This window comes from Prionailurus bengalensis, chromosome B1, assembly GCF_016509475.1.
Source record: "Prionailurus bengalensis isolate Pbe53 chromosome B1, Fcat_Pben_1.1_paternal_pri, whole genome shotgun sequence".
NCBI lineage: Eukaryota > Metazoa > Chordata > Mammalia > Carnivora > Felidae > Prionailurus > Prionailurus bengalensis.
In genome coordinates, this window is record NC_057344.1 from 34,837,545 (window position 1) to 34,853,659 (window position 16,115).

General features: G+C 45.1%; 1 protein-coding gene across 7 annotated transcripts in view; it reads left to right on the top strand.

Annotated features, from left to right (window-relative positions):
* Positions 1-15,748, top strand: part of ENTPD4 (ectonucleoside triphosphate diphosphohydrolase 4) — a 36,514-nt gene extending 20,766 nt beyond the window's left edge. For 2 of the 7 annotated variants that reach the window (XM_043561502.1, XM_043561513.1), the window contains 8 exons: positions 1,511-1,570; positions 1,849-2,003; positions 3,678-3,844; positions 7,007-7,331; positions 9,094-9,179; positions 9,396-9,449; positions 10,054-10,215; positions 11,409-15,748. In XM_043561502.1, the coding sequence (XP_043417437.1) occupies positions 1,511-1,570; positions 1,849-2,003; positions 3,678-3,844; positions 7,007-7,331; positions 9,094-9,179; positions 9,396-9,449; positions 10,054-10,215; positions 11,409-11,631 (1,232 nt within the window). In that variant the 3' untranslated portion in view covers positions 11,632-15,748. The remainder of the gene's footprint in view (positions 1-1,510; positions 1,571-1,848; positions 2,004-3,677; positions 3,845-7,006; positions 7,332-9,093; positions 9,180-9,395; positions 9,450-10,053; positions 10,216-11,408) is intronic. The other 5 variants (XM_043561541.1, XM_043561530.1, XM_043561549.1 and 2 more) reach the window with 3 other exon arrangements.
* Positions 15,749-16,115: the final 367 nt, after the last annotated feature.

Below are 16,115 nucleotides of genomic sequence, written 5' to 3' on the forward strand. Positions count from 1 at the left end.
AGGAATGTAAATTGGTCCAAGAAATACGGAAAACAATATGGAGGTTCCTCAAAAAATTAGAACTAGTTGATACAATCCAGTCAATCCATTTCCGGGTATACACCCAAAGGAAACAAAAACAGGATTTCAACAGGATGTCTGCACTCCCATGTTTACCGCAGCATTGATTAAAGGAGCCAAGATACAGAAACAACCCAAGTGCCCATCAACAGATGAATGGTTAAAAAAGATGTAGTACATATACATAATGGAATATTATTCAGCCGTAAGAAAGGAGGAAATCCTGCCATTTGTGACAGGACGGATGGAGCTTGGGCACAGTATGCTAAGTGAGATAAGTCAGACAGAGAAAGATAGGAGTTGTTGATATCACTTGCTCGTGGAATCTGAAAAAGTCAAACCTGGGGCGCCTGGGTGGCTCAGTCAGTTAAGCGTCCACCTCTTGGTTTCAGCTTAGGTCATGATCTCACAGTTCATGGGTTCGAGCCCTGTGTTGGGCTCTGTGCTGACAGTGTGGAGCCTGCTGACAATTCTCTCTCTCCCTCTCTCTCTGCCCCTCCCCCCCCACTCTCTCCCTGTCTCTCTCAAAATAAATAAACTTTTTTTTAAGGCTTTTTAAAAAAGCCCATAAAAAACAGTAAAATGGTGGTTACCAGGGCAAGGGGAGGGATAAGATTGATGGTATTTAAGGATGCAAACTTATAACAAGTAATAAATAAGCCATAGAGTTCTAAGGTACAGTATAAGGAGTATAGACAGTAATGCTGTACTATAACTAATGTGAAAGTATCATTACAAGGGCAGTCATAGGACAGCGTATAAATGTATCAAAGTAACACACTGTACACCTCAGACTTACACAATGTTACGTGTCATTTCTCGTCAGTAAAAACAAAAAGCTGGACGGGTCTCGGATTGTCAGGCCATGGGGCAGTGGAGTTCGGCCTTTGTTCTGGGGGTCAGACCAGTAGCAGAGAATAGAGTTGGTTGGAGTGGAGGAGGAGGGCAGGCGGAATGACTAGGTCTCTGTGACGCCTTAAATCCAGGTGGAAATGAAAATGGGTAAAGACTGGATAGGGAATGTTGTAGAAAGAGAATCAGGTGCGGCAACTGAGTGGAAATGAGAGACAAAGGAGTGGAAATGAGAGACAAAGGAACGGGAAGAGTCAAAGTTACTTTGTTTTTCGAACCTTGCGATTTATAGGTTTAACTTGATAAAGTGAAAACTCCGTTATTTCAAAACAGTTTCAAAAGAAAACTAGCACTGAGGGAATTACATCTTTACCTGTGTAATTAATATGAAACTGTAAATTTTAAAGTTGAGAGGTATCAGAAAAACACCAGGAAAACATAAAATACATCAATAGGCATGCGTTATTTCAGATGATGTTTTCCCAGGTTGTCAGGGAGTAAAGTACATGAGTTGTTTGCACGGACTGCATCGATAAGAGTTGTACCAAGTATCTTAAAACTTTATTCTTCTTCTCTTCACCCTGTGAAATGTCTGTAGGTGTGTATGCTTGGATTGGCATTAATTTTGTCCTTGGACGATTCGAGCATATTGAAGATGGTAAGTATCATGTTTCCAACTAATGTGTCTGACTGGAAATGATGACTGTTCCATCTAATCCAAAGGATAGAAAAGGAGCGAAGGTTTGTGACACAACTGAGTGTGTAGGAGCAGAGAGGGGGGCTAACGTTTCACACCATTACCTTGACTTCAGGTGGGAGGAGTGGATTGCATTTGCCTAGTTAGGCTTGAAAGTACCATGAAAACAAGGGGACTCTTCACGGGGTCTCAGTGCTCTGGATTTGTTCTGTTCCGATGGCTGTTTTTGTTCTTTGCAGATGAGGAGGCAGTTGTGGAGGTTAACATTCCTGGCGGTGAAAGCAGGGAAGCCATTCTCCGTAAAAGGACAGCCGGTATTCTCGACATGGGAGGCGTGTCGACCCAGATAGCGTACGAAGTTCCCAAAACTGTAAGCTTTGCCTCCTCACAGCAGGTTATTATCTGTCAAATTTTCTTCTGTTTGCTTTGGTTTTCCTTTAACATGTCTCCATCCATTTTTGTTTTGTTTCCTGAGTCTGAACACACCCTTACTATGCTTGCTGAGGTCCCACCTTCCCGACCCAGGAGAAAGGAGTCAGGAGGAAGCCAAGCAAACCTCCGTTTGTGTTTGTTCATTGAAGTCGGCTGGTTTGTTTTCTGAACTTCACAGTTTTTGTTTGGTATAAATGTCAGTTACATGCTTGAATTTTTGTTTGTATTTTCTCTTCAATCACTTCTTTTCTCAACAGATATTGTAAAACTTAATGCAATGGCATCATATTTCTTAAGGTATAGTTAGGGAACGTGCTGCTTTTTGGGAACGTGCTGCTTTTTTTTTTTTTTTTTAGGCTCAGACAGCTTTTGACTTTTCTGGAAAGGACTGAGGTTTGAATGCACTGCTTGCACATTTCTGAACAGGGTTCCTCTGTTTCTCTCCATGCCCTTCGTGGCTCTCAGTCACTGCCTGTAGTTCCCCAGTAGGCTGGGCAACCTTGTATAGTGAGCACCAGAAAGGTTTCTACATGTGTTCCTGAATTGCTACATGTCTTTGCGATTCTGTTTCCACCCAGCTATAAATATACACCAAAGCCTGGTTTCCTGCACTTTCCCATCCTATAGTGTAGTGGTTTAAAAAGGCTGCAGCTGGACAAGTCTAGGCTCCCTCGTCAGGCTGGCCTCACTAGTTGTGTGACCTGATGCACGTCACTTAAGTTCTTTGAACTTGGTTCTTCATCTGTAAATGTGAATGCAAGTACCTCTCACGTGGGCTTATTATAAAGCTGAAATGCTCAGTGCAGATAGTATATCTAACGTACTGCCAGGCACCCAGTGTTCACTCACTAAATGTTACTGGTGTATTTATTAAGCTCTTAAGAAAAATGCTTTGTAAATTCAAGTATTACAATTTGTGTTTCCTACTTCTCATCCAGGCATGCCTCTAGAAACTATTGCACTCTGTTAAAAGTCATGTTTTCTTCCTCAAGATAAAGCAAAAACAAAACAAAAACAACATAGCAGGTTTGGAAAAAATACTGAAAACTCAGGGCTAAAAGTTTTCTGTGTATGCATCACCCAAAACAACCCATTGTTACCATTTTGTATTTCTTTTCATTTTTTTCCTCTTTATAGTTTTTTAAAATACGGTTGTTGTAATATTACTGTTTATACAATTTTGTATCGCTTATTGAATAGGGCATATGCATGTTCCTCCATAAAATATTACCATAATTGATGAAACCCCTTTGAGGTTGTAGATTTAGATGACACCCAGTTTTTTTCTCTCACAGAATCGCTGAGGTCATATTTGTGTCTAGCGACATTTCAACGGTTAGAATTATTCCTAAAGCATAGGCTTCCATAAGTAGGTTTTCTAGATTGGGGGATGTGAACTACATCGCTCACATCCCATTACAGAAGTAATGGTATCACAGATGTGCAGCACATCTGGAATTTCCTAAGTCAGAATTGTCATATTGAATTCAGAGGGATGCTTAGAAGGGTCCTTGGGAAACGCAGAAGCAGAAGCTTTTGCTGCTTTTAGATGACAATCTTTATAGATCTTTTTCACAGGAGGTAATTGTTATGGTATTGCCTAAAATATTAAAGTTTTTTATCCTTGCATCTGCAGGAAGAAGTCGCTAAGAACTTGTTGGCTGAATTTAACTTGGGATGTGATGTTCACCAAACTGAGCATGTGTACCGGGTCTACGTGGCCACATTTCTTGGGTTTGGTGGCAATGCTGCTCGACAGAGATACGAAGACCGGATATTTGCCAACACAGTTCAAAAGAACAGGTAAAGCACCTTCTGCTTCTCAGCGTTCACTTTCAGATCTCGGTCTCTGCTTGTAGAGCACCTCTCCAGGCAAAGCAGGGAGACTCAAGCAGCAGAAGTGTGTCCACGCCGTCAGCTTTCGACTCCCCTGCTAGCTGAGAAATAATTGAAGGGGCACCGGGGTCCTGCCTTCAGTCCCGAATCCACACCCCCCTGGATTAGAAATTTCACTATTAACATAGTAGGAGTTTTGAGCCCTGGGTAGTGTATTTCACATTGCAGAGTCCCTGGGAAACTCAGTACCTGGGCTACTGCAGATGTCCTGGGGGCCAGCGGTACGTGACGATAAAATTGTCATTGATGATGGACGGGAATTATGTGTTGTTCTGGTGGTGTTCTGGAAAACCAGCCTGTGCAGTTATTTAGTGGATAAAACCATAGGGCAGGAAGGTATTCAAGAGAAAGAAATGATCCAGAAGTCTAAGTTAGTGGTTTTAAACATTTTTAGCAGGGACACTTTTAAAAATGAGTTTATGAAGAATTCTGGTATCGAAGAAATATAAAACAAAAGCAATGCTTTATCAGTTTAAATTCATTTTATCAGTTTAAGTATATAGCAGTTATTTATTTGAAATCAGTTCATAAGAAGAGCAAAGCTGTGTGGATGAATAAAAATATCTGAAATCTGGGGTTATATAAAATATCCTATTAATTACTGTTTTGTTTTCTTTGTTTTGATGAGCAATTTTGAGGGGAAAAAATCCTAGTTCATACAGATATAGTTCCTTGATCAGTTTAATCTTAATAAGCCTGGGGAGGCCTGAACTTGAAGAATGACCAAGTCAGAGCCATTCAGTACCACACTTTCCAGAAATTCACATGTGTGAATAGGAAGAACAATAAAAACTTCTTCTTCTGCTCCCGACATTAATTGAGTGGTGTTAGTTAAGAGATGGGTAGTCCCAGGGCACCTGGTGGGTCAGTCAGTTAAGTGCTTGACTCTTTGTTTCAGCTCATGTCATGATCTCACGGCTTTGTGGGCTCCAGCCCCACATCGGGCCCTGTGATGACCCAGAGCCTGCTTGGGTTTCTCTCTCCCCCTCTCTCTCTGCCCCTTCCCCGACTCACACTGTCTCTGTCTCAAAAATAAATAAACTTTAAAAAAAAGAGAGAGAGATAGGTAGTCACATAATTTCTTTTTAAGCGTGGTATATTATACGGTACATTGTGGCATAATTATTTTCTATAATAAATAGTCCTAAAATAGAAATATTTTATAAGTGATGTTTGAATTAGAACTTTGGAATTTTTTTTAATGTTCGTTTATTTTTGAGAGAGAGAGCATGACCAGAGAAGGCCAGAAAGAGGGAAATAGAGGATCCGAAGCAGGCTCTGTGCAGCGAACACAGAGCCTGAATGCAGGGCTTGAACTCACGAACCATGAGATCATGACCTGAGCGGAAATCAAGAGTTGGCCGCTTCACTGAGGGCACCCAGGCGCCGTATGAATTAGAACTTTGGAGAAACACCTTCTGCAATGTTAATTTTTACTAATTGATTTTAATGTCAAGAAACTTGTATAATGGACAATTCAGTGGTACTTCTTAATTTAGATATAGAGCAACTAAAAACAGTAATTTGACTAGTCTTGGACTTTGATAATAATTATAAATGTTAGTCATCACTTTTTACATATGAATTGAGCCTTGAAACGCATCGCTATTTCTCTGCTATTAGTAGCAATTGAGTTTTAAAACTAAACATTTTTATTTAATGGCGAAGACCTTAACTTACTACATTCAAGTCCATCTTGAGTTGCCCTGAGTTTAGGAATAACCAACCTGTCAGTTGAGTGGCAGTCTCCGAAGACGTAAACAGCCTTTTCAACCCATGTGACATCACAGCATCAAACACTAACAGGTCCAGTTGTTGTAAGCTGTTTTCTGCCCCTCGCTTGCTTAATGGTGACGAGCAGTGAGTACACATAATGGGATGACAGATGCAGGGAAATTTCACCGGGAAGTCGTGAGCACAGCGCATTCCAGTAGACAGTTAAGATTTCTTTTCCATGGGAATTCTCAGAGCCTGTAGTACAGTGGACACTCTCTTATCTACAGCAATTGGGATCAACAGTTGATTTTTAAAAATCAGTTAAAACCTGGGCTCCTGGGTGGCTCAGTCAGTCAAGCGTCGGACTTTGGCTCAGGTCATGGTCTCACAGTTAGTGAGTTTAAGCTCCTCATCGGGCTGTGTGCTGACAGCCTGGAGCCTGCTTTGGATTCTGTGTCTCCCTGTCTCTCTGGCCCTCCCCTGAGCGTGCGCGCGCTCTCTCTCTCTCTCTCAAAAATGAATAAACTTAAAAAAAAAATCAGTTAAAACAGAGGATCAAAAATCGAATCAAACCACAAGCATCTTATTTTAATTTATGTGTTCGTTTGCCAGTCTTTTGCTCTGGACTAAGGTCTTTTCTTAGGCTACACCCATCATCTCTCTGGCATGCACCACACCTCATCTCAGTGTCATTTTGGCTTTTTTAAAGATACCAGGGGCTTAACAGACATTTGTAAAGGAATTTGATTTTTAAAGTTCTAGATTTTTCCCACATTTCCCAATGTTTTTAAACCATGCTAATACTGAACTTGACATCAGTTTTCGAGCAACTTGCCTTTATTGTGTTTTTCTAAGGCATCTAATGTGGCTTGCACGGGGCCAGTTACTTCTGTCTGTAGTCACTTTTCATCTCTGTATGATTACACTGGCAAGCTCTAGTGGCAGAACAGGGTTGGAAGCGACACAGTTGGTGGGCATTCAGCTGCAGTGAACTTTAGACCGAGAGGAGCTCCGGAACCGCAGGCACACGGGCCAAGAGTGCAGGCCGTGTGCCAGGGTACAGAAAGCTCTGGTAATCTGACCAGGTAGCTGTTTCACTGGACCCTGTTACAGTGTCTGCGTAGGTATCTGCTGTATGCACGTGTGGATGGGTGGTAAACCAACCTCCTCCAAGAGGGAGCTCGAGAACCTGTTTCCCTGACCTCGTTATCCCGGAACCCTTTCGTGTTCCCCCAGGACACCCTGCAGGGCTCACGTTCCACACAGCATGTCTTGAGAAACACTGGCTTGCAGCCACTGCTTGAAAACACAGTTTTCTGCCAGTCTCAAATCAAGTTTCTCTTTGTCCCGTAGGCTCCTGGGGAAGCAGACTGGTCTGGCTCCTGACACCCCATACCTGGACCCTTGCTTACCCCTGGACATTAAGGATGAAATCCAGCAAAATGGGCAGACCATGTACCTCCGGGGAACAGGAGACTTTGACCTGTGCCGAGAGACCATCCAGCCTTTCATGAATAAAACAAACGAGACGCAGACCTCCCTCAACGGGGTCTACCAGCCCCCCATTCACTTCCAGAACAGCGAATTCTATGGCTTTTCGGAGTTCTACTACTGCACTGAGGATGTGTTACGAATGGGGGGGGACTACAACGCTGCTACTTTTACTAAAGCCGCAAAGGTAACCTTCAAAGAAACCCTCTTCTCCTGCATGCCTTTGAGAGATGGTGTAGACACTGGCAGCCTGTGTCCCCCTTTCACGTTTGGAGGCCCAGCCCAAGAGCAGGGGAAGGTGGAGGATGGAAGGCTGTAGTGCAACCTGTTGGGGATCCTGTTCCTTGGCTGAGCGAAAGAGGTAGCCCCAGCAGGAGTCACAGATCCAAGGGGAGCCACCTGCTGCCCACCGCTCCGGGCACTGCTCTGATGGCCAGTGGCTTCCGGGTGACAGACTTGTATATTACTCTGTAGTAATGCCACTGGTATCAGGCCATATTCCTGCAGCCTTCCTGTCGCTTAGCTGCCGGGACCCCTGTTCTCTTGTTGGCTGCTGCCTTTCTGATGCTTTCCTAGGCTCTTTCCAGGGTTCCCTACCTTCATACCCCCTAAACCTTGGTGATCCTGGACTTCCACCCTTGGAAGGGTGTGGACCCTCAGGCTCTTAGCAGGTCTCTTCCATGCTCATGGTTCGCAACTACTGCCCATCAAGAAGAGGCTCCAGCCTCCATGCCCGGTGCCTCTTAGAATTCATGACCCAAAGCAAACCCACCATTTTCTCCCCGTGCCCTTCATCCTGCGATGTTGTCTCAGTTAATGGCATCCCTGACCATCTGGTCACGTCTCAGAACTCAGGAGTTCCAGACTTCTCCCTACCATTCATTCCTCCCTCGCTGCACATCCCCCATAATCAGTCATCAAGCATGTTATTTTACCTGTATTCACAAATGCCTTAGCGTGCCTTCTTCCCGGGGCCTCCTCTCCCGACCTCTCATGACCTACTCCAATAATAGCTACTCGTTGCCCTTGCATCCAAGCTACTTCCCATCTTGTCTTCATTCACGGTGTTTCCTGTGCCCCAAATGTCTGTCCTTACCTCTCACCCCAGACTGAGTGTTGTTCTGTGTTCCCTGGGGCAGTTTCACCATCTCTCAGAGCCTCAGTTTCTTCCTCCTTGAAATAGATGTTGGAATCATAGCCATGCCAAGGAGTGGTCTTAAGTATTACACTCAGAAAAGGCCCTTAGTGCTCAGTAGATCTTAGTTATTAATATTATTACAGGGGCACCTGGCCAGCTCAGTTGGTTAAGTGTCCGACTTTGGATTTCGCCTCAAATCATGATCTCAATGTTTGTGAGTTCGAGCTCCGAGTCGGGCCCCTCACTGACAGTGCAGAGCCTGCCTGGGATTCTCCCTCCCTCTGTCTCTGCTCCTCCTGCGGCCACATGCCCATGTGCTCTCTCTCTCTCTCAAAGCAAAAATCTTTAAAAATATATAATATTACAAATAACTTCAGGAAAAGATGACACCTCTCTCCCTTTACCTAAAGATAAAGCCTTCTGTAATCAGTTTGGTGTTCCCCGAGCCTTGCACTATGTCGCTTCAGACACAGGCGGCCACTCTGAACCAGCTCAGGTACCACTTCACTCTTCCAGAAGCTTACGCCAGTCGCAGGCAGTCACAGAGGAGGAAACTAAGCAGTTTTGAAGAGGCTGGTTGTGGGCAGGGAAGTTTTCTGTAACAATAACTTTGGCAGAATTTTAAGACAGAACAACCATGGTCTTTGCTGATCAGTGAGCATTTGCTGGGTTCACGGTACACATAGAGGTGAAGCTTGTGTTGCCTAATTGGAAGGATATGGTTGTTATGAATATGAATTTGGTAAACCCTTTTTAAAATGAAGAACCTGTTCACTTACTGGTGATTTATTTGGGGTGAAATTTCTTCCAGGATTATTGTGCAACAAAGTGGTCGATCCTGCGGGAACGCTTTGACCGAGGACTGTATGCCTCACACGCCGACCTCCACAGGCTAAAGTAAGCAGTGGGTGGCCGTCCCCAGGCGGTTTCAAGAAGCTGTGCACGAGTGTTGGCCCCTGGCTTGCCACACCCAGGCCCCAGTCTACTTTTGCATCCTCATCGGTCACTGTTTCCCCTCACCTACCCTGGGCTCCTTTCAGACAGGACAACAGCTACTTGTGTCCAAACGTGTCTTATGGTGTTTTGTTCACTTTTGCTGTTCCTTCCACCTAGAGTTCCCCTGTCCGTCCCTTGCCTGTTGAAGTCCTGCCCAGACCTCAGAGTCAGGTCAGCACTGTCTCACGTCTTCCTCTGCCCCTTCAAGCAGACGCCACCCACCTCAGTCTCCAGAGCGTGCATTATGTCTCCCCAGTGGCATTTATCAAATTCTGCCTTATTTCTTAGTAACTTGGTGCTTTTCAAAAATCCTGTCATTATAAGTCATTTAAGTGCATTGGCTGTCTTATTACTAACTTAGCCCAGCACTTTGCAAAAAGTAAGTCTCTGATAAGGATTTCAAATCACAAAATAACAGAGCTGAAAAGGACCCTGTGCCTTCTCGTTTTATAATAAACTGAGGTCCAAAGAAGTTGGCACTTTATCAGTGTAAATGATCGCCTGAGGTAAAAATATGTCATGGCCATGTATTAAATCCTACTGAGACCAAGTTTCGTGAGCCCATTGATTTTGACAGGTGAATTATTTTGGGTTGTGGACAAGGGGACAAACCAAGTAAATCAACCGGAAAGGCGCACATGGGTGGTCCGGCTGCTCGATGCAGGCCTAGGGAAGCCTTTGCACCCGCGTTGGTCACAGGGGAAGGCCGTTTCGGCGTCCAGTTCATTTTGACAAGCAAATGAATTCCACTTACGTTTGTGCTTGGTGTTCGTAGGTATCAGTGCTTCAAGTCTGCCTGGATGTTTGAGGTGTTCCATAGGGGCTTTTCGTTTCCTGTCAACTATAAAAACTTAAAGACAGCCTTACAAGTTTACGATAAGGAGGTTCAGTGGACCCTCGGAGCAATCCTTTACAGGACCCGGTTTTTACCGTTAAGGTACGGCTCTGAATTTGGTGACGAGAATCAAACAAAAGATGCTTTTCTGTGGTTATGATCAGCCCGGCAGCTGTGGTTTGTGGGCGTTTGGGGCAAGCGCTGGCCGTGGGCAGGACTGTGGTCAGTGAACTTCGACTTTGGTCTTCCCCACAGTGCATCCTTCCCACCCCACCCATCCCGTCAGATGCAGCACAAAAGTGTTTGATTTTTCCCAAGTGCCTTTCCCTGACCCCTGCACGGAAGGGTTAGTTCTGGGGTTCTTCACCTTTATGGCTTTGGACTCCTTCTCAAAATACTGTTTTTAATGTATGAAGTCAATAACAGGTTACAGAGGAAACCACAGTATTGAAATATAGACATCAAATATATTTCTCAAATTTATCAAATATTTACAGAAAACGTATTGGCGATACAGTGATACGTGTTCTTTTTTGTTAAAACGTGAAATAACAAATCCGGGAGCAGAACTAGTGCTTCCTGTAATTTCAGTGCAGTGATGTCAATGATGTGTGTCGATGTCTGGAGGCACCTGCCAGCCCCCACCACGCCATGTGACAGCGACCTGTGAGCTGCCCCACGGTCAAAGCCACAAGCAGTGCCGACACTCGGTAGCTTGTGGTCTGCGCTCGTGGTTAGTGGAAATGCCGGTCGGAATCGGGAAAATAAAGGTGGATGTTTTCCCCGTTCGCGTTCGCAGACCTGGCTGTCAGCTGGCCCCACATAACAACCCTGGTGCACTCACAAATGAGGAGTTCGTTTTCGGGGGATTTTTTTTTGTCCCCTTCACTTAATTGAGCATGTCCCAGCAATCCGTTTAGCTGGGCTAACCGCAAAAAAGTGTGAGTCGTGGCTGTTACTGCTCCCAGACAGGTGGTCTGATTCCACATTGGCGTCCAGCTCATAGTGAAACCCTCACAGTTCTTTTAAAGTTCTCTGATTTTTGACCCAAGTTACAGTGATGGTAGCTGAACGCACGTTCACGTGGTATCCTGTTAATAATTACAGCCACCCTGTTAGGCCAGGCGGCCTCCGTTACAGAGGTAAAGAAACTGAGCCCCGGAGACCGGGATGGCAGTTTTTGTCTCCGAGCGGAGCCCTAAATCCGGTTCCTCCGATAGGGCACGTGCCCCGTGCGCTGTCACATCGCGTCCCTGGCCTGATTCGCCCTCTTTGTTCTGTGTCCCGGTGCCCAGGGATATCCAGCAGGAGACCTTCCGGGCCAGTCACGCTCACTGGAGGGGCTTCTCCTTTGTCTACAATCACTACCTGTTCTCGGGCTGCTTCCTGGTGGTCCTGCTCTCCATCCTCCTCTACCTGCTGCGGCTGCGGCGCATTCACAGGCGGACGCTGCGTGGCGCTTCGACCACCACCCTCTGGCTGGAGGAAGGCCTGCCGTCCCAGAAGATGACCGCGTGAACTCAGGGACGGGAGTTCGAGAGCCCAGGAAGACTTTCTGAAGGAAAAGCCATTTTTGCCTCAGGGTTTCTCCTGCTTATTCTCTTTCGGCTTTGTTTTTGCTTTCCCTTTTTTGTTCCTTGCAACAAAAACAAACTCCGTTGTCGTCAGCTCTGCCTGTCCAGAAAGTGTTGCGGTTAGCCGTTCTGGATACAGGTTTAAGTGGAGGAAAAAGGGAAAATGACTTTGTTTTTGCTGCATAGGATACCGACTAAGATTTTTGGCTTTTCTCTGAGGGATGTTAAATTTTAAACCGCTGCACTTTGCCTTTGGAGGGAATGGCAAAGCCGTTTCCCATCAGTGGTGGTGGCACTGACAAGTGTCGCGTTCTCAGAACCAGAACCCGCCCGGCGGAAATCGCAGTCCTCCTTTTGTCCGTCTCAAAAGCTCCAAGCTGAAGAGGGTGGTGTGTAGTTTTCACTTACTGTTCAGGTCTGTCACTACATGTTTTCTTTGTGGGCTGAAAAACTCAAAGCCATTTATACCCAAGACGGAGAAAGGCAGGCACCAGGAGGTAACTGTTTCTAAAACTGATAGTCCTGGAAGATGTGAAATAACGACTAGAGCAGTGCACATGTGTGTGTGAGAGAGTGTTTTGTGTGTGTGTGTGTAAAAGTGAGAATGCGTGTGTGAGAGAGGGAAAGAATGTGAGAGAGAATGTGTGTGTGAAACAGAGAATGTGTGTGTGAGAAAGTGTGCGTATGAGAGTGTGGGAGAGAAGCGTGTGTGTGTAGGAGGAAGAGTGTGTGTGAGAGAGAGGGAATGTGGGTGCATGAGAACAATGCTAAGGGTAGAGGATGAGAGAATGCAGTGCTCTTTCTTTCAAAAGCACACACACTTCAAAATTTATTGTTTCATTTCTTTTTATGTAGAAAAATCCCCATTACCATTCATGCATTGTCTTTCCTCACCACGGGTAATGACTTTCTCAGTCGCACCTTTCAGCAGCCTTAGGACATTATGTCCTTGAGTTGGAAAATCCCTCAAGTTTCGCCGCTTTCGACATCGTTAGAACTGGAGCTCGTGCCTACTGACAGGCACGTCCGCATTTCTCAGTGGTACGTCTTTCCGGGCTTAATTGTGCTCTAGTTTCCTCCAACTTCGAGTTGGTGTTCCCCTCCTTAATTAAAAATGGTCTCAGTGGTTTTATTTTGGAGACCCCCATGCTTACAGGTTCTCTGTATTACGGCCATGATTGAGGCCATGGTTGTTAATACCACTGTAAATCCGGATGAAGAGAAGGGTCTGACTTCAACAAGAAATAAACTCACATTTTGAGAAAACGGGTTCGACATTTTAAACAAAGACCTAAAGAGGACAGCTGGATTGGTGTATGTGAGATCGGTGGTTTTACACCTATTCATTTTGTTTAGAAGCTTTGGGAATTCTCATACCTAGTTTTTTAAGTGAAGTTCTTTTTATGAGTGTGTGTGTATGTGTGTGTGTGTGTGTGTGTGTGCATGCTGTTTCTTAGAACAGTGAAATTCGGTTGGTAGCAAATGTTTATTTTGAGAACCATCAGCTGCTTTTTCAGACTTCGTTGATTAGAGAAAGGATTCAGATCCTGGAGCCCTTATTTAAGTTAGATTTTTATCTTGTTTATTATTTAAAACATGGCATACTGTATCTTGATGACTTGAAAAGATTACAAATGTATAAAAGAAACGCAAATTCTCTTACTCTGCTCTTCACAGTGAATATTCTAACAGTGGAAAAGTTATTGGTAAAATACTTGTCTCTGAGATCTATGGAAGGTTGGAGGAGCGGCGTCCTCGTACAGCCTCTGATGTGTGTGGGGGTCTTGTTTCAGAGAGGACGGAGGTAAATGGCCCTGTGAAAGGTCCAGCTTCAGAAACGCGGGTCTCCAGCTCTTCAAGTGCTCGGTCCCTGGTAAACGCTGTCCCTTATCAAGACCCAGCCACCGATGAGCAGTGTTTTAGATACCCCAGGAGCAGAGTGAGCTGGCGTGCTCGTCCTTGAATCCTCTGACGGGGTTTGTTCTGTAGACTGTGGGTGGCATTAGCGGTGAAGAGGGAGTGTGTTTACGCGTTAGCTTTTCTGCTGCCAACCATCGAGAGTAGTAAGTGACCTGAGAATGAAACTTTTCAAATGCCTGGAGTATGTGATTTTTGCCTTTAAGATCAAGGCAAGGATTAGCCAGCATAGGCCCAGATTTAAATGGGCCTTAGTTCAGACTTCCTACCATAGATTGCCACTTTTTACAAAAAAGGGTGCCAGTGTGGCCCAGCTCGGTACCGTTTGGGGGGCAGAATCAAGACAACCAGTTCTGCTTTGCACCTAGCCTAGGGATCCCTCCGCAAGGACCTACCTCAGTCTTCAAAAGAAATCCCAAATCAGGGCCCAAACAACCTTATACTTTACATAGTTAAGTGCCCATGTTCCCCTGCCAAAGAACTCCCAGGAGGAGGGCTTGGCCAACTATTGGCCACAGGGAAAATCTAGAAGACCCTTGAGCTGAGAATGGTTTTTCAATTTTTAAAAGGTTGTTAAAAGAAAAAAAGGGGGGGGGGAAGAATATGTGACAGTGTATGTGACCTGTCGAGCCTAAAATACTTATTAAATGTCCCTTTATGGACAGATGTCCCTTAAAGATGTTCACTGACCCCTGCGCGAATGACCCCATTCAAGAAAGCATACGCACCACATTCTCTTAGTTCAGGAGGCTAGTTACCGTGTATGGGCACAAAAAGAGCTGGGCAAGAGCTGACCAGTTTTCAATCCTGAAATATTTTGTGTGTACCAGAATTCCACTTCTTACCTTTCCCTCTAGATTATTTTCAAGATCAGTTTTCCAGTAAGCCAGCAAACATGCGTCCCCCCACGGGTTGAAAAAGTGCTGTTCAGGAAGGAGGGCTTGCTGAGTTATGTTGAGAGGCCTGCATTCTCCAGAGGATCTCACGTGGGTCTTTCTGATGCAGGGGGGGCCGGGCTGAGAGGCAAGCATGGGAGGAGCTTATTAATTCAGGAGAGGAGTTCATAGCAATTAAGGGCTGGCCAAGAAGGCAGGGAACTCAGAATACTTGGAATAGAAAGCAAAAGAAATGGCGCCCGTGGGATTTTCCGGCAGCCTCGTGGAAGAAAACGTCGTGTCGAGCCTTGCTGGGAGTGCCGCTACAGGAGACGCTCTCCTGTCGTCACACTGTGCGCTGCTGCTTTCCAGACCTCCGAGGACGCTCACAGGGATCTGGCAGTCCATTGAAGGACATCACAGTAACAGTACACACATACCCCTTTGTAACCAGTGCTGCTTGCATATTTTCACCCTCAACTGCTGGCCTTGGCGCTCCCCAGCCTGGGGGGGGGGGGGGGGGGGTAAGCTGGAGAGGCTGCGTGTGGCTGCGCCTGGCCCCCCTGGACGGCTGGGAGGGTCACTTGTTCACACCTGCGCACTCAGGTTGGCAACCTCTTAGATGGACAGATATTTAAAGTTTAAACATCAGGCCTGCATAGAATAGTTTTCCTTAGAAGAAGCATGCATCAAGAAGCTTGGAAAGGCAAATGTGTTTTCTAAGCTTTAAAAACAAAACATCAGCTTTAGGGTTTTGTGTGATTATGTGCAATGCAGCAAAACTACCGACACGTAAATTATTTAGCTATTTATTTCTACTTGAGTGTTTTCTTTTTTATGATACTGCTTTTCCGGTTCAGTAATGAATGATGTGCCCCACCAAGGAAAATTCTTTGTTCTGTCACTGAGGTGATATTTTACAGTTAGGAATTACAAAAACTAAGGGAGATCTTTAAATGTTTTTGTTTTTTTTTTTAATTTCAATGATGCTTTCCATTCAGGATAAGGATAATGGCCTTTGGGGTGCTGTGGGCTCCGATGAGTTTCCATATTTGGCAGCCTCGTGTTGCCACACTCGCACACAGAAGGGTGTGGAGAGCCAGTAAAATGAAAGCTCGTCCACTGGCCCACAGACCCTCTGTGAGCTTGCTTTCTTATGACCGAAGTAGGTTTTCCTCTGGTGTTTGAATCTTGTCACCTGTTAGAATGCTTAGTTGAACTGGAGTGTCAATTCGGTACAATAAATGGTCTGAGTCTGCACACCCTGCATTTGCTGTATTTACGTGTATACAGTGAAGCACGCTCCGTCTGTGTTCTGGAGGGAGGGGTCTGCGTGTCCAGCAGCTCACAAGCCAAATATTTCACAAGGAGAAATATTTACCAAGGTGTAATATCAACCCGTGTGTCAATAGCAAAGGCCATTCGGTGCCAACCGTTAATAAGGTTACCATTTTAAGATATTAACTATAGGGGCGCCTGGGTGGCTCCCTTGGTTAGGTGTCCCAACTCTTGATCTCAGCTCAGGTCTTGATCTCCGGGTTGTGAGTTCAAGCCCCACATTGGGTGTGAAGCCTACTTTAAAATAAATAAATAATAAAATATTAACTCTGAATATAGATCAGAAAACTAGAATTAA